A 25,826-nucleotide genomic window follows, 5' to 3' on the forward strand; every position below is an offset into this window, starting at 1 on the left:
AAGTGTCCGGGAGGGGTACAAAATCTGAATTTCCTCATTCCGACCCAAATATTCTTGCACTGAACCACACTGTCCTAATGGATGGTGTCATTAATAATTTTTTTTTAAAGATCGCTCAAGTTACTAGATAGGCCCATAGACAAATCCAGTCTAACCCTCCACTCTTGTAGTTGGGGAAAGTGAGGTCCAAAGAAGAAAATGTGCATGTCCTAGCTAATTCAGAGGCACAGCTAAGACTTAAGACTTCCACGTTCTGTTAATAACTATGAAAATACACATATTACTAGCTCTTGTCCAGAGCACTGTGCTAGGCATTTAGAACCAAGGCAGTGCATATTCGACAAGCTCTGTGCCCTAGCCAGGCTTACTTCATTACACTAGGCAAATAGGTTGTATCAACAGTTCACTCTGATTGGTCAAGAGTGCTTACCTGGAGTTCTATGTTAAGAGGGATTCTGAGGTCACATCGGGCTCAGTATGAAAGAATTCTTTAATTGCTATCAATGTCTGCCATGTATATAGGAAGGGAAACTGGTACCAAGCCAAACATGTATTGGGCATTTCTACCCTGAAGTCCAACCAGAAGAAAAGTCATAATTATTAGTAGTAATTGCACCACTTACGGAACACCTGCTACGTGCCAGGCACTGGGGTATGCCCTTTACCACTTTAAAGTGTTCTATCCTCATATAATCTCCATGGCGACACTGTGTAGTGAGTCCATATTATCGCCATTGTCAGGAGAGAAATACTGAGGCTCAGAAAGGTTATGTTACTTGCCCAGAGTCCTGCAGCCACTGAAACATAAAGCAGAAAACAAGGGAGACAGCTAGTCGTAGTGTAAAGGTACTAGGGGTGCAATCAGGAGATGAGGTTTTACTCCTCCTGGCCCTGCCACTAACAAGCTACATGACTTGGGACAGTTCATTGCCACATTGTGGGCCTCGGTTTCTTCACCTGTAAAAAAAAAAAAAAAAAACAGAGTGCTGCTGACCCGATGTGTCCTGTGAGCCCTTCCATTTCTGTGACGCTGACCTTGAGAATTATCCCACCAGGACCTTGGTGGGTGGGGAGACAAGGTCACCTACCACCCCCATAAGGCAGAAGGAGGGAATAGGGCAACAAGAATTCTACTTCTGAACAGTCTGGCTTTTCATCCCCGTGGCAGCCCAGAGCTTCTCGGCAGCCCCAACCCAGAGTCACTTAATCCTCCACCGACAGTTTAATTAAGATGTGTGAAGGGCTGTGGGAGCTGCGGATGAGGAGAGAGATCCAAGAACAAATAGCCCAAGCCTGTTTCCAATCCTCCCTGCCACTCGCATTGCCTTCGCATTCCTGGAGATGACATTTTCCTGATAGTTCTACTCTGAGCGACTGTGAGTGCAGCCTTGGCATTGGGGGCACTGGGGTGAGGCTGAGGGGACATATTAATTTTCTGTATACTGTGGCCCAGAGCGCTCTGCAGCTCTGCCTGTCAGCAGCCCAGTGTTCCCCCGCTGTGAGCATCCTGCCAGGTCACATTGCATCTTGCAATTGCCCTGCTGCGTGTCTTGCTGGTTTTGTGCCTAGAAGATGATCCGCAAATCTGGTCACAGCTGAATTTATCTATTTCCCTGTTTCCTGTGAGAGAATATTCAATACGTTGTGGATGCTACGATTGGTCTCGGATATTTCTTTTCCTAACTTTGATAATCCTCCCTCCCTTTTCTCCTTTCTTTTTTTTTTTTTCCTCACCTGGACACTGTTGCTTGAATGATAAATATTCACGTAAAGAACCAAATATTTCAAGCTAGCAAGGAACGTAAAGGTTACCATGTCCAAACTCCTTATAGAACAAATGAGGAAAGTTAGCAATACAACCAAGACTATCACCCAGGGTTCCTCACCCCCAGGCCAGTGTCCTTCCCAGATTGTAAACCATCTAGTGAAACAAATCATCTCATTTATCTAATTATAGACTATCTTACAATTCACTCTACCGAACGCTTCCCTGACATTGTCAGTAACGATCTCCATTCATTTTTCCTTGAGACCTAGAGTTTTTCTGGGTCCAAATATCTTTATTGGCTCAAGCAACAAGCTAACTGCCTATCAATATTTTGCCAACGCTTGTTGATATCAAGAAAATAAACCTGATATTGTGTGCAAAGAATAATGACATATTGCATGTATAACGATAATTTTATACTAAAGAAATCTATAATCTATATATCAACCACTAGATTACATAGGTGGCCTAACTCTAGTAGTAACTGTCTTTAAAAAAATAGTCCCTTACATGAGTTTAACACTTGTCCATTTACAAAGCATTTTCAAAAGCCAGATACCAGTAGCCCTAAAATACATCTACCTGTTGGGGAAAGGATGCTTTTTAGGAAGAGCATCACATGTGAGAGGGTGGATTTGTGGTCCTAGACCATGGGCCCTCACTAAGAACCTACTAGATAGATGCAAGGTTAGACTCTGTGCAGGACCGACAGAAGGGAAGACGTCCCCTACCCTCAGGTAGTGTTCACAAACTTGAGACCTAAGCCCAAGTGTGAATGGCTCTCAGTCCTAAAAGTCTAGCTTGGACATGCAGTGAGTGCCTGGACAATGTGTCCTAGAGGAACATCAATCCTCACAATATTCCTTCTAAAGTGAGGGCCACACAGGCCATACAGATGAATCACCTCGGGAACTTCTGAAAAAGATTTATTCTAGGCTCCATCCAACACCTGCTGCATCAGAATCTCTAGGTTTAGAGCCAGGGGGTCTGCAGATTTACAGTCTCTATACATGATTCTGGTGCCCACTAGAGTTTGAGAACTACTGTCCTTGGCACCGAGATAGTCTCAGAATACACAGGATTTGTTCTGATCTGTGAGATGCTGAGTAGGATGTGGCTGGAGAGAACCAACATATCCAGGGGAGTGAACAAATGAGGCAAAGTCACAAAGGAAGGAAGGCCCAAAATGAGTTCAGGAGGAAATGAGGAAAGCAGCTTGGCTGGAGGTAGAGGCTTTTGAAATGTAAGCAGAAGACAGCATTAAGTCCCAAGTTATTAACTTTATCAGACAACAATTTGCATTCTGAGGGCCAGTCTTGCAATACGGGATGACTGGAACTTGGCGCCTATGATCTATTAGAAATTCTTTAGTGTTGTCCTTTAACGATGAAATCAGACTCCACCTATATCGTCAGCTCTCCACTTCTTCAGGGCTCTGTGAATATGACCTTATTGAACAACAGATAGGTCCTCTGATGTCTTGAAAAGTCAGACAGAGCCCCAGTTTCTTAACTCTCCCCATATTTAAGAGGGCTGTAACTATCAGCAGTAATTAAAAGATTCTGAGTTCTCCTATTCATTCTGTATTTGCAAGGTATTTGTACTTTGAAGCCTACTGGTACTAATTAGAGCCTCTTATTTTGCAATCACCCATAATTTGTTTCTTCCTGAGCTAATCTCGCTCATGAATGTGTGATCAAGCCACACCTGGCTCTTCATTATTGTGTGTGGGCCGACCTCCATGCCACCACGCACAGCCAGCGCTTAATTCCAGCTTCGTTCCTGTCCCCTGCCAGAGGTCTAAAATCGCCGTGTTTGAGAAGATGTGGACGTACATGAAGTCAGCAGAACCATCTGTGTTTGTGCGGACCACGGAGGAGGGGATGATCCGAGTAAGGAAATCCAAAGGCAAATACGCCTACCTTCTAGAGTCCACCATGAATGAGTATATTGAGCAGCGGAAACCCTGTGACACCATGAAAGTGGGAGGTAACTTGGATTCCAAAGGCTATGGCATTGCGACGCCCAAGGGGTCCGCCCTAAGGTAAGTAGCCAAGATCTGCTTCCTTGGTACTCCCTCTCCCCTCCCTACCTGAGAAAGGAAGCTGCTGTGCCTGCCACATGGCTCCAGGGCCACAGTGCGAGCTGTCAAGAGGTCTCTTCTTAGACACCTGTGGGCCTGGGAGACTCCAGCCACCCAAGATCTTCAGCCCTGAGGTTGGAAATTGACCCAGTGGCCTCAGCTTGCTCTGATTGTCGCTGCCCATGTGTCCCCTTCCCACGCCTCGCCTTACCCCTCCAAGTGGTAAACACTGATGAACCTTGTGTTTCTGTTGTGTGATCTGTAACACACCATCCTTTACCAGACACCTCCACATCCTACTAGGCCACGAACAGGGCTCTCCAGCAACCTGGATTCTTTGACAGAAGGTGGTTTGTAATGTTTGTCTCCAAAGAAGCAAGTACATGGTCCAAATGAAAAATCAAGTCATTTGAGTCCTGAGATTCTAGCTGTGGAAATCAAAACAGCACCAAGCGAGTGGTAGCACCCATTCTTTCCTAGATGCTGATGTCTTTAGCAAGAAACAGGTATTTAAGTAAAGAAGCAAAGTGGACTTTATTTTCACATAAAGAAGCTCTGGTATACATGCCAAACAGCTAAGGCAGAGTCCTGTAAAAGTAAAGTCAAAACACCTAGATTTAACTCTGGGATTTACTACTGACTGTCTTACAAAAGGTGAGACATATCATCTCCCGACCTTCAGTATCCTCATCTATAAGGAGAGGATAACCATCTCATCCTTTCCTAGGTCCAAAGTGGTTTTAAGTTCAAATGGGATAATCTATATAGAAGGTAAATGAAAGCAATAGTGTAACGTCACCTGTAAGGCACTGTGTCAATTACAGAGTGATTAAATCACTTTAGGGAAGGGTAGCATTCAAGGAAAGGTGAGACTGTTTTAAAAGGTTGTAAAAAGATGGAGAGAGGTTCCTAACCCATTTTGACATGACATCCAGAGCCAACTCTGCCTCCACTTCATTCATTTATTCCAATAATATTGATCCCTACAACCTTCTAGGCACTAGGCTAGGAGCTGCAGCTGCAGTTTAGGGGTAAGACATACATAGTCCGGGTCCCATGGAACTACATTCTTGCAGGGAAGAAAGGCATTGAACAGATGATTATTGCTTAATGGTTCATGACAATTATGATAGTCTATAAAAGGGGACCCAGAGGACACCTACTTCCAGCAATTTGGCAGAATAAAACCCCCACTATTAAACACCTAGATATGCTGGAGAAAGATATAACAAATACACTTTTAAATGCAAGTTAAGAAATCTCTAGGTCAAAAAGGGAAAAGGAAACCAAAACCATAGTAAAAAGCATAAACTAATTATTCTGGGTCTGCCCTAAGCAAGGCAAAGTTATAAATTATGTGACAACATACATGAGCAAGAATCAGAAGTACAAGTAAGAACATAAAAGCAATCAAAAATACTTTTAAAAGAAAAAAACACTATCATAAAAGATAAGATGTATTTGGAAAAGTATCAATTAGAACTTACAGAGGTGAAAAAAAATGTAGTCATTAATATAAAATCTCAATTTTAAAAGAGTTAAACAGCAAATCAGAGTTGAAGAGAAAATTAGTGCACTAGAAAAAAAAAGGAGACGATTCCCTAGAATATCACACAGAGAGATAAAAAGATAGAAAATATACCAAAGAGGCTAAGAGACATGAGACAGAAAAAAATGCCAGGTGCGTCTTCTTTAAGTTCCACATGGAGACAAGAGAGGATGAAGTAGAGGTAATATATGAAGGGAATTTTCCAAAATTTATGGATAACATAAATACTCAGATTCAAAAATTATGAGTCCCAAGCAGGATAAACAAATGAAAATCAGCAGCTGATTCAACTGAAACTGCAGAACAATAAAGACACAGAGAAGATCTCAAATACACCCAGAGATAACAAGGTCCAACTGGTGTGCAGGATAGGTAGGATGTGGCTGAGAAGACTTTTCCAAGGATGCTTTTTTTCCAAGCTGAAATATGACAGATTAACAGGAGCTAACTAAGTATAGTGAGGGGAGAGGAAGAGAAGAACAGTCCAGGCAGAGGGAACAGAACGTGCAGAGACTCTAACTAAAAGAAGCTAAGTACTCCTGGAGCACGGGTAATAAAGAGGAGAAAAAGTTAAGCTACGATTGGAGAATAATGAAATGCAGACAGATTTTTGTAAAGGATTTTTGTCCTTATTTGAAGAGCAATGAAAAAACATTGAAGAATTGTAAGCAACTGTCCAAATATCAGGAAATAACGATATCTGTAGGAGTGTAAAAATAATTGTATGTGACCTAATAAAGGGAAACCAAATGGCCCAGTATTTATTAATCATGCATTTTTGTCTGCAAGAACTTAAAAATCTCTTTGTACAAGTTTAGGCAAAGTTCAAAGGGGATTCAGAGGCTAGTGCTTGGCAAGAAAAGAAACTTTTAGGTACTTATAGAACATCACCCTAGAAAGGCCCAAGGTAGAGAATGAATTCTTATAGGTCCAGGAACACCAATGATGCTGCAGTATTACAATTAATGAAGGCTTTATGGGTCAGGGACATCATTTAATCTAAATATTTAGATGCAAAGTTGGAAAAAAAAAAAAAGGCTACAGAAGGTGACACGATTTGCCCACTCAATACATTACTTCCACCACCCTACCCTATCCATGGGTGCCTGGAACATGGTGACAAACTCAGTAATGTGAACGTAAATCTCCAGTCATCTGGGACTCAAATTACTTCCCACTACGATAAAAGCTACCATTGAGTGACTGCCTACCACATGCCACACGCTGTGCTATGTGCAGTGTTTCATATCCTCTTAATTTCCCTATGAAGTACCATTATCCCCATTTTACAGATGAGGAAACGGTGGCACAGAATTAAGTTACTTGACCAGTTGGACACAGCTAATAAAGGAGCCAGATTTCAAGCCCAGTCAGTCTGACTCCAGAGCCCGTGGATGTACTTACTCTCTGGGCTGGGCATTATGACTGACAACACTGTTAAAGGCAGGACACCGAACTTATGCCAGCTTCCCAGCACCTATTATACTGGGCAAACAATCACCGTCAACTCAAAAATTAAAAATGCAGACTTTTGGAGCCCAGGGCATCCACTCACCACTCTGAAGGCAAAAGATAGTGACAGTGAATGCTCACTTTAATGCCCTTCTTCTTTAATGCACCACTTCTTTGAGCAGTAACACTGCCTTTATGGGTTTTGCATGCTCAAAGATTCTTTCTGGTGTAAATATTGAAAATAGTTCAACTCTATAATAAATAAATACTTAATTCTATTGCTTACATCTCTGTGAGACGTAACAAGTCATTTATTGATTTTGAGAAAGAAAGAGAAAGGGAAAGAGACATGAAAAGGAATATCTTCCAGATAAGATCACAGATGGTTGATGTGCAAGTCAAGAATACCTAAATGGGGCTTCCCTGGTGGTACAGTGGTTGGGAGTCCACCTGCCGATGCGGGGGACATGGGTTCATGCCCCGGTCTGGGAAGATCCCACATGCTGCGAAGCGGCTGGGCCCGTGAGCCATGGCCGCTGAGCCTGTGCATCCGGAGCCTGTGCTCCTCAACAGGAGAGGCCACAACAGTGAGAGGCCCACGTACCGCAAAAAAAAAAAAAGAAAAAAAAAAGAATACCTAAATGGAGCCCACATGGCTCCAGCTCTCTCCCAGTGCTCCTTTCTCTCCATTGGCAACCTTTATGAGAGCCATGGGGCTCCCTGACTCGAAAACAGAAGAGCAACGCTCATCCTAAGAGAGCCTTGGGTTTCTGGCCTGGGAACGTCCCTCTTCGCCTACTTCTCATCTCAGCAATAAAAGGAGTCATTCTAGCAACCAGCAGTGTAGCGGTCCCATGAAACATATCATTGCAAAACGGTTACAGAAAATATGAGTAACCACACATGCACGCCCACAGTCCAGCCCGGCTTCCTTCAGGTCTCTGTCTCACATGCCCCGAATGATGCTGACTCCCCAAGTCATGGTCAAACACCAAAGAGTCATGGCAAGCCAAATGCCACAGACACATGTGCCTGATGCAACAATCTTAGATTCACTGATCTGATCCCAGCAAACCATTCTGCATGACAGAGGTGGAAAATGAGGAGAAGAGTGAAGGGGTAGGACATGATACCTCTGTTCCCCATTGAAAAGGGGCTTAAATGTACTTAAAGAGGATATGGCAGAGGAAATCAATGTTGTCTTCAGATTATTTAGAATTGTAGAAAATACCTTTTCAAAGACCGTCTAGTCATTCACAAAGTTGCAGACTCTTTAGGAGTGTTTTACACTACAGACCTTGCAAACTTCTCTTCTGCCCTGTGAAAGGTGGGGCTTTGGCTGCCCTCACAAGGCAGATGTGCTCCAGACTTAGGGCCAGTGCCCACAGCCAGAAAGGACCTCCCTGGCGGTCCCCTGCACCACTCTCCATAAAGCCAGACCTGACCACACCTGTGGGGCATTCGCTCCCTTCCAGCCTGCCTGGAAAAAGGTCCAGGTTCCTCCACGGCAGATCACCCAGCTCTGCCCCACAAGGTCAGAGAGCCGATATCTAAGGCCCAAATGTTCCTCTAAAACTTGCCAAGTCTACTTGGCAGAGGCCAGGCTTGTCCCTACAGAGCATTAAAAGGCTGTGGCAGTGACAGAATGGCATTTGTCTCTTCTGCTCTGGAAACAAATACTCAGGAAGCAAGGTGGTTCCGTGCTTGATTTTCCATTTGGACAGGTGGTGTTTCTTTGAAACAGATGCTGTTTGTTGGCCGTCACTGCATGCTTGGGATTGGGTGAGGGGCTGGATTTTGTTTCCGAAGCCCTGAGGTTGTGGATAAAGACCTACGCAGCCAATGCCGGCCACTAGGGAAAGGGAATAGGTAAATCCACTAATTGTGATCTATTGGCCCTTCTGGTGCCAACTCAATGTATCTGCTGGTCTGAACTGAAGTCTCTTGTCTTTATTATGACAAAGACTCCCTTCAGTTAGAGACGATGTATTCAAATTTCCTAACTAAGGGAGCATGACCCCTGTTTTACCCATTCAAGAAGGAATCCACACCAGGTGGGCCTGAGTTAAAATCTCATCTAATGACTCTCCTTCACAAACCATCTATCGGGAGTTTAATGGATTTGCTAAGAGTTATACCCTAATCGGGACATTGGTCAAAGTCTGGTCTTTAACTGTGACTGTGGTTCCGCGGCGTCTTCTCTGGTCCCTGTGATCATGACGTGTTTGTGTTCTGTCACGTGTCTTATCCATGCCAGACGTGTGAGCCAAGGTGACAGGAGGAGCACACTGCAGCCTTCTCCTACAGCTTAGTGGGTGCGGGTCTAAGACCCACTCCCTGGGCTTTGCATGCAGCTTCACAGATTCCTTTCCAAATATGTATCTTCTCCACACACAAAGGACTGTGCGCTGCACTTCAGGGGGCAGTGGTGAGAGGGAAGCGATCCCAGCCCCTCAATGATGCACAGTCAAGCACAGCTCATGAGCCATATTACACAGATACCCGTTATTCTGCTCAGTGCCCTAACAGATCTGGGAACACTCAAGAGCACAGTCCACATCTGAATGGGAGGATTTCCAAAAGTTTCGAGGCCAAGGTGACATCCAAGTTAGGCCCTGGAGAAACTGTGATAGATGAGAAGTAAGGACAGGGAACTCCAGATGGAGGGGACAGAATAACAACAAACACAGCGGTGGGAAATCATAGGGCCTGTTTTCAGGAACAAGAATCCACTTTAACTAGAGAAGGCATTAATAGGTAAGAGCGACTGGCTGTGGTCACAGTGCAAAGGATTTCAAAAGTCGCTCTATTTTTTATCTGATGTCAGTAGAGGTCATGGAAGGCCACTGATGGAGGGACCATGATCAGACAGACTCCCGAAGATGATGCTGGCAGTGGTTTGCGACGAGAACCAGAGAGGAGGCTCACAGGCAGGGAGGTCATTTAAAAAGCCATTGTGGTCATTTTGGTAGGCGATAATGAATGTGGTTACAGATCATAATGAGATGGGGACAGATGGAAGAAGCGGCTCTATGTTTGTCATCAGTCATAGCCTTTACTTTAAGACTTGGCAGTTTGGGAAAGAACTCTGTTATGGGAGCTTTCTGGGACTTCTGTGTTCCTGCTTCAGGACTACCCAGGTACAAAGTGATTCAGGCAAGGACAGAAAATGGGCAGATGTATCCCCACCTCAACTTCACCTCTGGGGCACCTAGAAGATTGAGGAAGGCATCTCTGGGAGGGGTACAGAATTCCTGGCTCACATGCAAGAACGATAGAGGCTGCCAATTACCTCTACCTTCCTCCTACTGCACTGTATCTTGTCTATATCTATTTTATTTTTTAATCGGACATAAGCTCAAGATTGCTCATCAACAGTTTAGTTTCAATTGTATTCCTACTGAATAGATTTTTCTCCCTTCACACAACCCTAGGCTGGAAAATATCTCCTAAGAACCACTCGTCTGTATTGGCGTCTGGCTAAAAAAGAAGAGGGAGGTCAAGGCCATGACTTAGGAAGAAACGTCACAAGGTTTTACGGGGAGTGGTCTCACTTCCAGGGGTTGAGGGTCTCCTAGCTGCCCACCTCCATCCTGGGACCATGTGACATGATTGTATCTTCAAGGCCGTTGAGAAGGGTTTTCCACTTTTAGGGAATCACCCTGACCCAGAATGTCACTGGGAAGCAAATAAGCAAGTGACGTCTTGGTGGTGTTGAATCTATTGCCATAAAAGCACAATATTCCAACTTTAGTATGCATTAAAATCTTCTACGGAAGCTGGTTGAAAATGCCCCTTTCTAGACTCTGATTCCTGAAATTCCTGATTCTGCAGGTCCAGGTAGGGTCCAGAAATGTTCAAGTTCCACAAGTCCGCTCGGTGATTCTGTTAGAGGTGGACAGCAGTCCACTTTGGGAGGCAAGGTTAGACGTCAGGGAAGAGAGATGTACGTGTTTTCTGAGGAAACAGTGGCTTGGGAAGAAAAGGAAGATTAATATAATGGGAGAATGACAGGGAAACTGCATTGAACAGTGTCAAAATCATGATCCTCGGAGTCAAACTGCCTCAATTCAAGGTCAAGGGCCATTAATTTACCAGCAGTTTGACCTAGCTTCGTGAGTCACTATAACTTTATGAGCCTCTGTTTTCTCTTCTGTAAAATTGGAGTAATAACAATTCACTGCAGTTGCTCTGAGTTTTGATGAAATAACATAAAGTGCTTGTCACAGAGGGTACTCATTAATGTTAATTCTCCACCCCTATCCTCCTCCCATTAGACCTACCAGAACGTCACTTTTGAGCCAAATAACTTATTTTTTTCTTCTTTGTGAAACCAACTGTGTTCATGAGAAGTACACATGAGCCCCACCCTCAGTTCCCTACACTGGCTGCATTAGAAATAAAATGTCTCTCTGAGAACAACTTGTGATCCACCCCCACAGAGAACACACTAAAAAAAAAAAAAAAAACACTGATATTTCTTTCTCTCCGTCCCTCCCACCCTATTCCCATAGTATGGTATTGGTGCAGGGCCCACTGCTGAGAATAAATGCAGTATGTCCCAGGGAAATGACAGTCCCTTTCAATTGGTCCTTGCCTCCTGATGGGTAGCCAGGGATGCTTGTTGTCATGGTAACCCCCTGAACTCTGTGACCCAGGTCGGGCCTGATCAGAGACAAAGGTCTCCAAGCAGAAAGGCTGGATTCGCCTGTATCCTCAGAAGAGCTGGAGAGAAAGGAAGAGAGGGAGGGAATCAGGGGATAAAAAGGGAGAGAGAAAAAAAGAAGGGAGGGACAACGAGGCAATCAGAAAGTGTGTGTGTGTACGTGTGTGTGTGTGTGTGTGTGTGTGTGTGTGTTTGAAAAGAGACTGGAGGTTTGCCAGAGGAGGGCTGCATCAATACAGAAGCTTCTCGGGTCAGGACACGTGGGATGGCTCGGAGAGAGTACCAAGAAAGCCTGCTAGGAGACTGGCACAGCAACCCCGCGCACAAGCCCGGGCGGGGGATGGGGGCGTGATTTAGCCTTTTAGTGGTGATGCTAAGACCTATTGTTAACATTTCTCAAGCACTGACTCATCCCAGGCACTTCTCTGAAGTATGTGATGCGCACTAGCTTATGTAATCCTAACAACGACCCTGGGAAGGTAATATTGCTTTCATCTTAATTGTACAATTCAGGAAACTGAGGCAGAGAGAGGTTACGGAACTTGCCCAGGGTGACCTGGTGTGGAAACTGGACAGCTGGATTTTCAACCCAGCCAGCCTGACCCCAGGTTGGGATCTTCCCAACCGTGTGAGGCAAGCGTGGACGTAAGGAGGGAAACTATCAGGAAGGGATGATTATTTGGAGGAAAAAGATCATTTATCCTCCCCCCAACACCTACACGCAACTTAGTCCCACCCAATCAATATACAAATAAGAAAAGTGAGGCTCCACGAAGGGAGGTGCCTACACTGCCTGAATCCCTAGGGAATCCTTCCTCCCTTCTGCACTCTTTGCATGGGGGAGGCACACAGTGCAAGGGACAGGGTCACATCACAGGCTGACGTCGTGACCCCCTGCCTAACAGCAGAAAGGGGCACACTCGTTGCTTGTTAAGCTTCCCTACCTGCCCATGACAGACTGAAACAAAAACACCCCTAAAGCATTTTATGCTTCCAGAAACTCTGCAGAGCTTTTGATGGAGTTCAACAATGAAAAGCAGACCACTTTAGCCTGACTTTACCATAAGTGTACGGGCGGGGGGCGGGGGGAGGAGTTGTGTATTCATTTCATACCTGCTGTGTACCTACCGTGACGTATGAAATGAATACATATGAAACGAATGCATTCAGCACCCTAGCGATGTCCAATCAGTCATCCCTCTCTCATTTTTTGACTTAGGCATTATCATTTTCCTTCACAGGCGAGGAAGCTAAGATTCAGAGAGGTGATGTTTTGCCCAGGTTCTCAAAGTGACTTGTGGGACAGGGCTTAACTACAAACCCTGATTCCCAAACCCTCCTTTCTTCCACACCTCCACCTCCGTGCTAACAGAGGCATCCTCCCCTGCCTCTGGCAACTTGTAAGGTGGCATCCTGAAAACATCAGGGGAAATGAGACACCAGGTCCATTTGCACTCCACAGCCAAAGCACTCCTTCCTGAAGCACTGGGCTAGGCTGCAGCTCCACGGTGCAAGATTTATTTTGGAGGGTCCTGGCGGCATCCCAAAGACAGACGCGCACTTACTCCTGTTAGGGCTCCGTTTCTACCATGCCTGGTGGAGAAGCTCGTAAATGGCAGAGCAACACGTTAAGGAGAGACAGGAGGAATGTGGAGAGTGCAAGGTGACAAGGATGGATCTGGGGAGATGAACCCCACGGGAAATGAATGGCCTTGACCGCGAGAACAGCAGCCCAGGCGGGCTGTGATTTGCCTGCCCAAGCACTGCGTTCTCCCGCTGATACACGAATTGTATGTTGCTTTAAGAGGCTGATGCTGTCAAAAGTAGCACCTCTTTTCTCTCTGTCTCAACCTCCCCCCCTCCCCCTGCCTCTCTCCCCTCAGCAACTTTTTTCCAGACTTGCCCAGCCTTTTGCCTTTTCTGAGAAGGCAGCTGCTGTTACACAAAGGCAGACCAGGACAGGGAAGGTCTGGATACCTGTCCCAGCTCTGTCACTCAGGGCTCGTGGGTGTGGGAAACAATGTGCTTTGTGTGGATCAGACCCTGTTCAAACCTTGTCTCCCATATTTACAACCCGTGTGATCTTGGGAAAGTAACAATAAGCAGTGTGGACCACCGACTGATCATTGGGGCCCTGAAGTTAGGGCTGAGTATGAATCACGGGCTGCCAGTTAATGACAAAAGGCGCTCAGGCACTTCACCTCCCAAAGCCTTGACTTTCCCAAATATAACAACTGAAGGTAGCACTAACATAAACTTCGGCGGTTGTTAAATGGGATCATATGAATGTGCCACAGTGCCTGGCACACACTAAAGTGACTAAGAAGTGTTGACTGTCATTATTTAATCCCTCTGAGGCTTAGTTTTCTCATCTTCCAAATGGGGATCCTAAAACAGGCTCCCCAGGATTGTCTTGAGAATAAATAAAATCACTTAGGAAGAGCTCATGGTGCATCGGGAGTTCTTGGATGTTAATCCCCTTTGCTCGTCAACTTCCCCTCAACTTGCTGCTTCCCCTCGGCACTCACCATCTATTCTATTAGTTTGGGGATCCATCCAAATAAGTGGTGAGTGCCTTCTCTGGGCCAGACTTCTCTTGGCTTCTTTTCATTGCAGTGGGGCAGAAATTGCAGGATACCAGGGAACAGAAATGTTCAAGTGTATAGCTTTATTCCCTTTACACTCGGTACCACAAACGTTCGGCTAATAGCCACATTGCTTCCATCCATTTGTCCGGAAGTAGAAAGAAAAGGTAGGGGTAGTCCTGAGTTGAGTGCTTGCACGGAAATTCTGGGCCACCTGTTTCAGGAATGTTTTATGAGTGGCCCTGTGGGCTGGGATCATGGCTGGATCATCATATCTAATCAGCATCTCTCTATGGAGAGTAAGGGACAAAGGCCCAGGTGAATCCCTAAGCAAAGGAGCCACTTCCTCCCAACTAGATGGAGGTAGTAAGCCAGCAGTTCTCAAACAAAAGAAAGTCAGGCAGGGAAATTTACATATATTATTCATCCCTCCTCAGCACAGACATCTAGCAGAAGAAGAGCATAATGGCCTCTTAATCATATTCCCTATTCCCATGGGAATGAAATTTATTCCTCTGGAAGAACATTAAAAACAAAAAAAACATAGCACTATTTTTAGTTTTTTAAGGAACCTCCATACTGTTCTCCATAGTGGCTGTATCAATTTACATTCCCACCAACAGTGCAAGAGGGTTCCCTTTTCTCCACACCCTCTCCAGCATTTATTGTTTCTAGATTTTTGATGATGGCCATTCTGACCGGTATGAGGTGATACCTCATTGTAGTTTTGATTTGCATTTTTCTAACGATTAATGATGTTGAGCATTCTTTCATGTGTTTGTTTGCAGTCTGTATATCTTCTTTGGAGAAATGTCTAATTAGGTCTTCTGCCCATTTTTGGATTGGGTTGTTTGTTTTTTTCTTATTGAGCTGCAGGAGCTGCTTGTAAATCTTGGAGATTAATCCTTTGTCAGTTGCTTCATTTGCAAATATTTTCTCCCATTCTGAGGGTTGTCTTTTGGTCTTGTTTATGGTTTCCTTTGCTGTGCAAAAGCTTTGAAGTTTCATTAGGTCCCATTTGTTTATTTTTGCTTTTATTTCCATTTCTCTAGGAGGTGGGTCAAAAAGGATCTTGCTGTGATTTGTGTCATAGAGTGTTCTGCCTATGTTTTCCTCTAAGAGTTTGATAATGTCTGGCCTTACGTTTGGGTCTTTAATCCATTTAGAGTTTATTTTTGTGTATGGTGTTAGGGAGTGTTCTAATTTCATTCTTTTACATGTAGCTGTCCAGTTTTCCCAGCACCACTTATTGAAGAGGCTGTCTTTTCTCCACTGTATATTCTTGCCTCCCTACCATACAACCCAGCAATCCCACTACTGGGCATATACCCTGAGAAAACCATAATTCAAAAAGAGTCATGTACCAAAATGTTCATTGCAGCTCTATTTACAATAGCCAGGACATGGAAGCAACCTAAGTGTCCATCAACAGATGAATGGATAAAGAAGATGTGGCACATATATACAATGGAATATTACTCACCCATAAAGAGAAACAAAATTGAGTTATTTGTATGTAGTGAGGTGGATGGACCTAGAGTCTGTCATACAGAGTGAAGTTAAGTCAGAAAGAGAAAAATACCGTATGCTAACACATATATATGGAATCTAAAAAGAAAAAAAATATGTCATGAAGAACCTAGGGGCAAGACAGGAACAAAGACACAGACCTACTAGAGAACAGATTTGAGGATACGGGGAGGGGGAAGGGTAAGCTGGGACAAAGTGAGAGAGCGGCATGTACATATGTACACTACCAAATGTAAAACAGATAGCTCGTGGGAAGCAGCTGCATAGCACAGGGAGGTCAGCTCGGTGCTTTGTGACCACCTAGAGGGGTAGGATAGGGAGGGTGGGAGGGAGGGAGGCGCAAGAAGGAAGAGATATGGGGACATATGTATATGTATAACTGATTCACTTTGTTATAAAGCAGAAACTAACACACCATTATAAGGCAATTATACTCCAATAAAGATGTTAAAAAAAAAATCATAGTACTAGTCAAGCCAGTCTCCTTGAGTCCCATAAACACTGCTTTTCCCCACTCCAGTCTCTTTCCTCTTACTGCTTTTTATTTCTCCCCACCTATAATTCAAGGTACAGTTCAGTAAAGCAAGGGCCAACTGTCCCACAGAACCTAAGAAAAAATTTACTTTGTAGGGAAACTCCTATTGATTGCATATCACATGGACTGATTTCTACCCAGCCAACTTCCATGTATACTGTGACTTTATGAGCAGGTTATCAAGTCAGTTGATGTGTTTGCTCTGCCTACTTCAGAGAACCAGGAAATACTAGTCCTGTTGCATAGACCATATAATACAAATTAAATTAACCAACTCTTAAAGGGACTTAATAGTGCCTTTCGCTGTTACCAGTGATTATCCTAGGAGCAGCGTGAAAGTATATGACCGTGATCATGCAGCTGAACTCTACCAACATCCCCCGTATAGTATCCTCAAAGCACTAAAGTAAGTACTTTTAAGGAAAGCAAAGAGGCAGAAATCATGACAGTGGCACTCCCAAGATTAGATCCCAAAATCTAACGCAGAGACTGCAGCTTACATGCCCCCGGAGGGGCCAGGAAAAGAAAATGAATGAAATGGACCAGGGGAAACCCGTATGTGGTTTCTTCATTTTCAACAGAGGCATGAGGAAACAAAACCACAGTTTAGGGTAAATAATAATTATAGTTAATATTTATTGAGCACTTGCTATATATGACAAGACCCTCTAAATCCTCATATGCATTCCCTAATTCATGTAATCCCCTCACAAAAACCCAATGACGTAGGTATTATTAAGAACCTCATTTTAGGGCTTCCCTGGTGGCGCAGTGGTTGAGAGTCCACCTGCCGATGCAGGGGACATGGGTTTGTGCCCCGGTCCGGGAAGATCCCACATACCGCGGAGCGGCTGGGCCCGTGAGCCATGGCTGCTGGGCCTGCACGTCCGGAGCCTGTGCTCCGCAACGGGAGAGGCCACAACAGTGAGAGGCCCGCATACCGCAAAAAAAAAAACCTCATTTTACAGATAAACAATCAGTGGCACAGAGACGTTAAGTAAATTATCAAAGGTCATACAGGTAGCAGATGGCCAAACCACAATTTGAACCTAGGCAGTCCAGCTTCAGAGCCTGTGCTCTTATCCATTACACTACGCTGTAGATGGAGAAGTGACGGTCTCTGGGGTATCCTAGGACATGGTGGGGACTTAGTGAACGAAAGAGTATATGCCTATCTAGAGGGGATGGCCTCCACTCAGTTCTGGTCTAATATTGCCATATGGGAATATTGCCAGATCTTCTCATTTTTCAAAAGAATCTAGTAATCGTGATTTTTGTGTGAACTACTGAAATTTTTGAGTGCTGTCCCAGTCAAGGGAGAAGGAAAGAAAGGAGATACAACCCAGTAACAACTAACACTAATCCAAAGAAGAGAGGAAGTACCATAAAGACAGACAGATAGATGGACAAATAGATCCACTGACTGAACAATCAATAGGTAAGGCAACGTGGGAAAACCATGCAGGTAGGGGTTAATACCTTGCCCTTTCCCAGGGTGGAAGTTCTAGCAAGGCCTCTAGCACGAAGCAGCAGTCCCTGAACAGGACCTTGAACCAGTGGGGAGAACATCTACGAGCAAGATGGGGAGAAAAGTATTTCAGGTAAAAGACACAGCAAGCATACAGTACAAGAGTGAAAGAGATGGTAATTCATGCATTCTTTTTCCATCTGTGTTATCACTGTTTTTCTGCAAGGGAATCATTTTCTCATAGAAAATCTCTCATGGAATCTCATTATACAAGATACTTAGGCATAGAGCTGCTACAGAAAGAGATGAGGGGCTGGAGGTGGAAGTGGAAAGGGGGAGGGGAGAGAGAGAGAGAGAGAGAGAGAGAGAGAGACAGAGAGAGAGAGAGAGACAGAGAGAGAGAGAGAGACAGAGAGAGACAGAGAGACAGAGAGAGAGAGAGAGACAGACAGAGAGAGAGAGAGAGAGAGCTGGAGACAGGTTCAGGCCCGGGGTGGGGACATGGGAGATCAGAGCGTGCCTTTCTTCCCCAGGCGCCATTCTCTATAACTGGAGGAGATCATTCTCCTACATTATGACCTTTATGTATTTTGAAGTCCACAAGTAAATAATAGTCCTGCTGGTCTGCCCAACATTCTTTTCACATTGACATCTGTCTTCCACTGGCCAGTCCTTAGAACGAGCCCAGCTTTTCTTCTTTTCACTGAACCAGAGGTGGCCAAGATGAGGCCAGTGGCTGGCTCTCATCCTGAATGGTGTTTCCACTCCCTCTGTTAATGGTGGGAAGACTTTCATTCATTCCCTCCGTTATCTTTTGGCAAGCATCTCCGAGGTGTCTGACACAGAGCCATGTGCCTGCTGCTGGCAGATGGTCCTACGTTACGAAACCAGATGTGGTTTACTGCGAGCTGCCACGAACTGGTGATACCTGCATCTCACATTATGGGGTGGCCTGGGGATCAAACGTGCCTTCGAAATGCTTTCTGTCTGTAGAAACCCTGGCTGGAGGGGCCAGACCTCAGGTCCCCATCTGGATCTCTGTGCTGCATTAGGTAATCTTAGCCACAGGACCCTAAAGAAAGTTACAGGGCCAGAAACACATATCACACATGTAAAACTAGTATGCAGTTTCTAGAGGTTCAAGAAACATGCGGTATAACATATATCTTAGAAATTTAAAACCACTCCTTCATTCAGCAAACATGTATCAAACAGCTACTGTGTTAGCTATCATGCTGGGAGCAGGGCCCCTACCATTAAAGAGATCTCAGTCTAGCTGGAGGAGTAAATGATGGATAATGAAGTCATGAGTCTGCTGTATTTAGATGGCAAGTACAGCAGGAAAGAAAGGAAGGCTAGATCCATTCTGCCTGGGCCATTACAGGAAGCACTGCAGAGAACAACATACATTAGCAGCTTGAAAGATGAATAGGTTCCACAGCGGCAAAGTGGGCTATGCAGAACATGTACCAACCCACAGGGGTATGGCTTTCACGGCACATCCAGTCCAGCCACTTGAATTTGTCTAGAATTAATCTCAAAGCACTTTCACATCTGTCACCTCATTTGATTCTCACAATACAGGCAGCTGGAGCAAGAGAATTATTCCCATTTTACAAGTGGAAAACTTAGGTGCCGTTGTTAGGGTGACCAGCTGTCCTGGTTTGCCCAGCTCTGAGCAGGTTCCCACGATGTGGGACTTTCAGTGCTAAAACCAGGAAAGTCCCAGGCCAACAGGGACTAGGTATAGTTACAGGACTTGTCGGATAACTTGATCAGAGATGACTGAGGGACTCAAATCAGGCCTTCGGACTCTTTCCTCCAACCCCAAGTGGAGAGAGAAGAGAGTGTGCTATATGTGTTTTTGCTCTTTTTTTTTTCTTTTAAACCAATTCCTTCGTGTTATTTTGTAGAGTTAGAAAACAAAGACAAAACCTCTGTGTTCTGACTGACTCACTGCCTGACCAACATTCCTGCTCCTAAGATCACAGAACTGTCTGTCCCTTGGGTACACTCAAGAGGGGAAATTACCTGGAATGGCCACAGCTGTGAAGGCAACTCTGACCCTTAAGGAGACCTAAGGATGCCTGCATTTTAATGGAGGCTCCTGATATAACCCCAGTAACTCTTTATTTCCTTCCACTTGGAAGGTCATTGGTTAACCTCTCCCATTTCACCCACCACCCCAAGCTACTGGACCGGAAGAGTTCTACGGACCCTTCACTTTTTGCCCAGTGATGGTGTTTGCCTTAGATGGTCCACACTGACGATGTCACAGACTAGACTATGGACAGAAGGGGTCTTAGAGACCACTGTCCAAAAGGGAGACAATTAAGAGAGTGCCGTCCAGACCCAGGTCTCCAAACACCCAGTCCTATCCTAGACTCAACCACGCATCCCCACCTGCCCCAGGCATGGCAGGTCAAGCAAGCTTCGTTTCTTGCCAAAGCTCTGGCCTCTCACTCCCAGCAAAATGAACCTGGTTTGATCTCAACAAAGGAACAGAAACAACCAGAGAAGGTTTCTCCCCGAAACCCTCAGCAGAAGCGGTGTTCTCCTCCTCTGCAGGCCATGGCTGTACGAAGGGAAAAGTGTATGGGAGAAAGGAGATGGCTGGGCCTTCTGCACAGAGAGAGCACCCTGGGCCTTGGAAGCCCCCAGCCCCATGAAGGAAGAGTTAGAATGACCATACTCGCTTGCATATTGACCTTTATCCAGTGCACGGAAATTCCCACTCTTCATGGCTCCCCCTAAATGTCTTCAAATCTCACTCATCAGTAGCTACACTCCCCCTTCCTGAGGGCAGATGCAGAGCCCCTTGAAGCCTCTTCTCCTGGAAGCCCAGTGGTTCCCAGCCTAGAGAGATCACAAACCATCAATGCCCAAAAAGGAAATGGGGGTGGCGTGGGACACTTGACAGTTTTTTATCTCACCAAGGAAAGATACGAAAAGAAACAAAACAAAAAATTACCGTCTCTCCTCAACATCATTTAGGAAGAAATGTGTTAACACTAAAAAGAAGAAAGCAGATCATCAGTCGCACACAAAGGATTGTCGTTTCAATGGAAAACTTCGGCTCTCTGGAAACTGATTATGCAACGCTCCCTTTCCTCATTTTCCCAGTGATTAGTAAAAACTTCATCACACATTGGCGTGGCTCATTGGACCAGCCTCCTGGGACCCACTGACTGAATCCCAACTTTGCCTCTCATGCATGAATTCCCTCCATGTTTTTCCTGACAAGGAGTCGTCCCACCAACAATGTCTTACCTAATTGATACTTTTCAAATAACAATTTCCAGAGAGCTCTAACAGCTCCAAAGTTTGCCACCCTACTGAGCAGCAATCTGTGTCCCTGTGGCTTTGTCTCCCTGATCGAATACTGCCCTCCAGCACCTCAGAGAGTAAATCTAATTCCTCCTCCACTGACAACCAATCCCAAGTTTCCAAGCGAGCCCTGTTTACTTTGCAGTGACCTATCATCTCCATTATCCCTGGATCCAGGGTTACAACTTTTGATGTTGTCTGTTTCTCTTACATGAGTCATTACACTGGGTAATTAATTGATGCCTATTGACTTAGTACTGAGTACTTAGTATAGAAGGGCTGCTGGTCTGAGGCTCCTCCCTGCTTAAACACCTTCCATATCTCCCTGGCCCACAGGTAAAACGTTGACTTCTTAGTATAGAATTCAAGGATGTTCACAGGTGGGACTCAGCAGTTGTAACCTCATCTCCCAGAAATTCCCCTCATCATGACCACACTCCCCAGGCCCTGTAATTCCTGTCTCAGGGCTTCTGATATCCCTTTTCCCTTGGCACAGAGGACTCCCTGAAGGTTTTCTCACTTCCACCCACTATCAGAACTAACCTCTCTTTTCTGGTACTTCCATACCCCTTGCTGTAAAATCAGATTCAGCCTTCCATGGACTATTGCGAAGCTTTTCCGCCTCCCACACTAGACTGTACATTCCTTGAAAGATGAGGTTTGTAACTTCATTCCTACTAATTACTTAGCACAGTACTTGACACTTAATTGGCCCTCATAAATATTTGGGGAGCTGACCCAAAGACATCGACTCTTTACTCCAAAGGCTTTATAATCAAGTGAAAGGCTAAGGCTAATAATACACATGAAACGATGGTGGGCAGAGCAATGACTTGATTGCTAGGTGCCAGGGAATTTTAAAGGAAAGGTCAAGGAGAAATCAAGTGTTCAAGGAAAACATGAGGAGCATTGTAGGGCAACCAGATATTAAGAAAGAATTAAGGAGAACAGGAAGATGCACGTGCATAGCAGCAGGAGGAAACACACTGGTTGAAGGAGAGCAGGATGCCTAGAAGCCTAGTCTGATTAAAACGGAAGCTTCCTTGGGACTTCCCTGGCGGTCCAGTGGTTAAGATTCCGGCTTCCCCTGCAGGGGGCGCAGGTTCAATCTCTGGTTGGGGAACTAAGATCCTGCGTGCCCCAAGGCACAGTCAAAAAAACAAAACAGAACAAAACATCCGAAGCGCCCTTTGGAGGAGGAGAAGTCAAGCGTATCAGTGCGGGCTGAGCATCAACTCCAAGGGCTGTTTTATACAACACTGCTAAGATGCTTGAATTCAAGGTTCTGAGGGCAAGAGTGGAAGTATGGACAACTGCTTTAGAACTGAGGGCCCGAATTCAATCTTTAGCTTTTCGTAAGTTGAGGCCAGTAAAAATCATCTGAAATATCTCCCCTGGCTGTTTTCGCTTTTTCCAAACTTTAAAATCCCTGCAAGTATATGATAATATACTTCTTCACAGTGGCAAAGTTGAATACATTGAACCTTAATGAGTACAAAGTCATCCTAAAGAATATAGTTCCAGAATTCCAACTTCTCTCTCCCCAAGATTTCCAAAGATAATTCATTGATTCAAAGGCTTCCCTGGACCCATCAGCTCCTGTGGCTGAGGGTCAGGGCTCAGGAAGTTGAGGGTGTCTTCTGCTCACTGGCCCTCTTGGGGAGCGAATGTCATGCACGTCACCATGTCCGCGATTACAGGCCTAGCTGCATTCCCTGACAACCCAGGACCATCATCACCCTTATACTGAGCATCTGTCCAAATCTGGGAACTTTCAGATGACTCTGACTTTGCCGAATTAGGACCATACCTGATTCTGTTTTGTTTGTTTGCTTTATGTTTCTTTGTTTCTTTGTTTTTCTCGATTCCAAGCACAGGATTTGGCATAAGAAAAGTTCAGCTAGAGATCTGGTTACTCAAACAAGTAAATGTCATAACTAATATCAATATTTGAGCCCTTTATAAATGCCTTGCTAAGGTCCTTGCAGTTCTGTTTTTTTATTCAAATTACAGAAGAAAATAAGGACAATGTGCCTAAATTCATTCTGAAATGTCGTCCTTACTGTTTCTTTGACTCTTCCAGTGTCATCCATTCAATTAGAGGGAGGTGATGCTAGATGGTGGTTGCTCTCTTTAAACATTTTTGTTTAGCAAAGTTAACATTTAACACACATCTGTGTTAGTTCTTCCACCTGCACTATATTTTTTTCCTCATCCATGAAATGTAGACGTCTGGAAACTACTGCTAGTCTGGAGCATGGCCTCTGCTATCCAGGACCCTGGATTTTGCACATATCTCGGTTCTTATCTTATTAAGTTCTTGGCTTTTATTTTCCTGTAATAGTTTTAGAAGGGACTATTTTACAATCAGATTTATACCTCTTTAACTTCTATTTTGAACATGTTGTGCATAACCTTTTCTTGAGGATACTATCATTATCGGTTTTCAACGGCATTGGTTTACAATATGGTGGATCTTCTGGAAAACACATATTATAGGACAGTTTGCCAGAACCAGAACCAGAACCCAAGTGATCATCATTCTAGGACCATCATTTTTGTCGGAAGGAAGGAAGGAACGGAGAGAGGGATGGAGAGAGGGAGGGAGGGAGGGAGGGAGGGAGGAAAAAAAGGAAAGGAAAAAAGAGTCAAGTTGTAAATTAGCATCTTATGAAATGGCCTCTGAGGAGGTTTTCCTCCTTTGCTGCCTTTGCTCTGCTGTGGCCTTGGAGAATAGAGATCCTTGGGTGTCACTGCTGTGGGCAAAATAAAAGTTTTAGAAATGACTGGGCGAGTGTGGGGCCTGAGCGAGCACTGGAGGGGGCTTGTCAGTGCATACAGTACCCCAGCTTTGGAAAGCTGGTTATGTGCATGGACTTGAGTCACACAGAGCTGGGTTAGAACCGTAGGCGAGTTATGTATTTGTCTGTGGAATGGAAAGTACAATAGGAATGGAAAGTGCAACCAAACAGGATTCCATAAAATAATGCATGCAAAGCACTTAATACAATGCCTGGCCCATAATAAGCCCTCAATAAAACAACTACAATGATCACCCCATGACCCTGTGCATTTTCTTTGCACACTTTCTGGTCCTTTTCCATTATGTTCCAGATAGGTAAGTTTGCCAGACAGCTGAGTTAGAAACACGTAAGATGATACTGCATTTAATTTTTGTCCATTCATTCATTCATTTGGGGGGAAATAAAGTATTTCTTTCTCAGTCTCTTACACAGAATGGAGCACTTGTACTAAATGTTGTCAGGAGAGAGGCCTCAAAACACAGGAACCATTATCTGTGTTCCAGGGAGCCAACAGTCTATCTGAGGAGACCCAGCTCACAGCAAAAATGAGAATTAAGGACATGGTAACACCAATTTTTTATTCTCTCTTTCACTTGTTCCCTGCACCCTCTCTTCCTACGCCCAGTTTCCTTTGTCCCTGTACCGACACCCACCTCCACTTTGAGTCTTTCTACCTATATTCCCTTAAAATGGAGAGGTAGAAGAGAGAGAGAAGGAAGGGTCACAAAAACTAGGTAGTGTCTGTACGTCCCTGCACTGAAAAAAGTCTTGGGGCCAAAGTACTTTGTGTATCGTCAAACCTAGAGTCCATTTGGTTTCTTTGGTTTTTTTTGGATTTTTGGATTGTTTTGTTTTGTTTTTGAGAGCGAGCATGTGTAAAGGGAAGGAGTTGGCCCACAAAGGTATCTGCAAGACTAAAGAGTACATTTCCAGGATCTGTTAATGGAAACTGTTTTCCCAGCTTGAAAATTACCACGTTTAAACTCACAATATGAGGTAAGCGAAATCATAAATATGAGCTCCTTTTCGGGCAGCAAACAGCATTTGGAGTCTTTCTCTTCTGCCTTTGGGGATCCATATGCCACAGTCTAGTTAGCTGCCCAGCGACTGACAAACATAAATAAAAGGTAATGGTTGTAGTAAATGCAGTTCCTCTGAGTCAACAAATGTTTTCCAGGGAGGGATCAACATGCTTCTTATCACACTAGAGTCACCAAACAGCCAAAGTTTAGCTCTTTCAAAAACAAACTAGCAACAAAGGTAATAACAATAAAAATGTCTGCCCTGTGCACTGTCTAAACTCAACAGTGGGGTGGAACAGGCATCAGAAAGTCCAGAATAGTAAAAGGATGAGAACAAGAGGCCATGAGGAGAGGACTGGATTTGATGGACCATTTGCCTTCCCATCACTATCACCCCTTGCTGCCTACTATCAGCATAGCTCCTCTGAAGCCCTCTCCTTCATCCTTTTATTGCTTCTTGGTGGCCTGTGAAGCCCCCTCAGCTGAGTTAAGTAAAAATGAGCCTTAACTTAAGGTGTCACCATCAGCAGAGAAATCCTTAGGAGGAAGCAGTGAGATGGGAGATGGTACAAGTTATGTCCCGAGATATGGCCAATTCCTTAGGCATTGAAGGATAAGGAGGTTAATCCAGTCAACTAAATTATTCCAGCCATTAACCCACGCACCAGTGGGCCCAGCACATAAACCTTTACATGCAACACCTGAACAGGGTCTCAGTGGCACAAGTGAGGGTTGTGGGTACAGAAATGTAGATCCACTCCCTTGGCCCCCGCAGATGGCCCTGGATATGTTATCTGTACATGTTGTCATTGACGTGGGCAGAAACCCCTGCCTTGGGATCTGCTAAATACTAACTTGATTTACTGGAGCAGGTGTCTGTGGTCCTCCAAAGCTGTCAAGTGTTGAGCGTGGTGATTCCACCTAAGAGTCTCATAACCCTTTCACTGCCTTTCTCTTTTAACCCTAAGCAGCAGGCAAGCAGATGAAGTCAGATTGTTATGAGAGCCTCAGGAAAATGACTCAACCGTGGCCTTCTG

At 44.7% G+C, this 25,826-nt stretch overlaps 1 protein-coding gene across 6 annotated transcripts in view; it reads left to right on the forward strand.

The window, feature by feature from the left end:
• The window catches only part of GRIA1 (glutamate ionotropic receptor AMPA type subunit 1), a 322,415-nt gene that overhangs the window by 277,706 nt on the left and 18,883 nt on the right, over positions 1 to 25,826 (forward strand). For all 6 annotated transcript variants that reach the window (XM_060296515.1, XM_030834185.2, XM_060296516.1 and 3 more), the window contains one exon: positions 3,565 to 3,812. In XM_060296515.1, coding sequence (XP_060152498.1) covers positions 3,565 to 3,812 — 248 coding nt within the window. The remainder of the gene's footprint in view (positions 1 to 3,564; positions 3,813 to 25,826) is intronic.

Source organism: Globicephala melas, chromosome 3 (assembly GCF_963455315.2).
Source record: "Globicephala melas chromosome 3, mGloMel1.2, whole genome shotgun sequence".
In the NCBI taxonomy this organism is placed as follows: Eukaryota; Metazoa; Chordata; class Mammalia; order Artiodactyla; family Delphinidae; genus Globicephala; species Globicephala melas.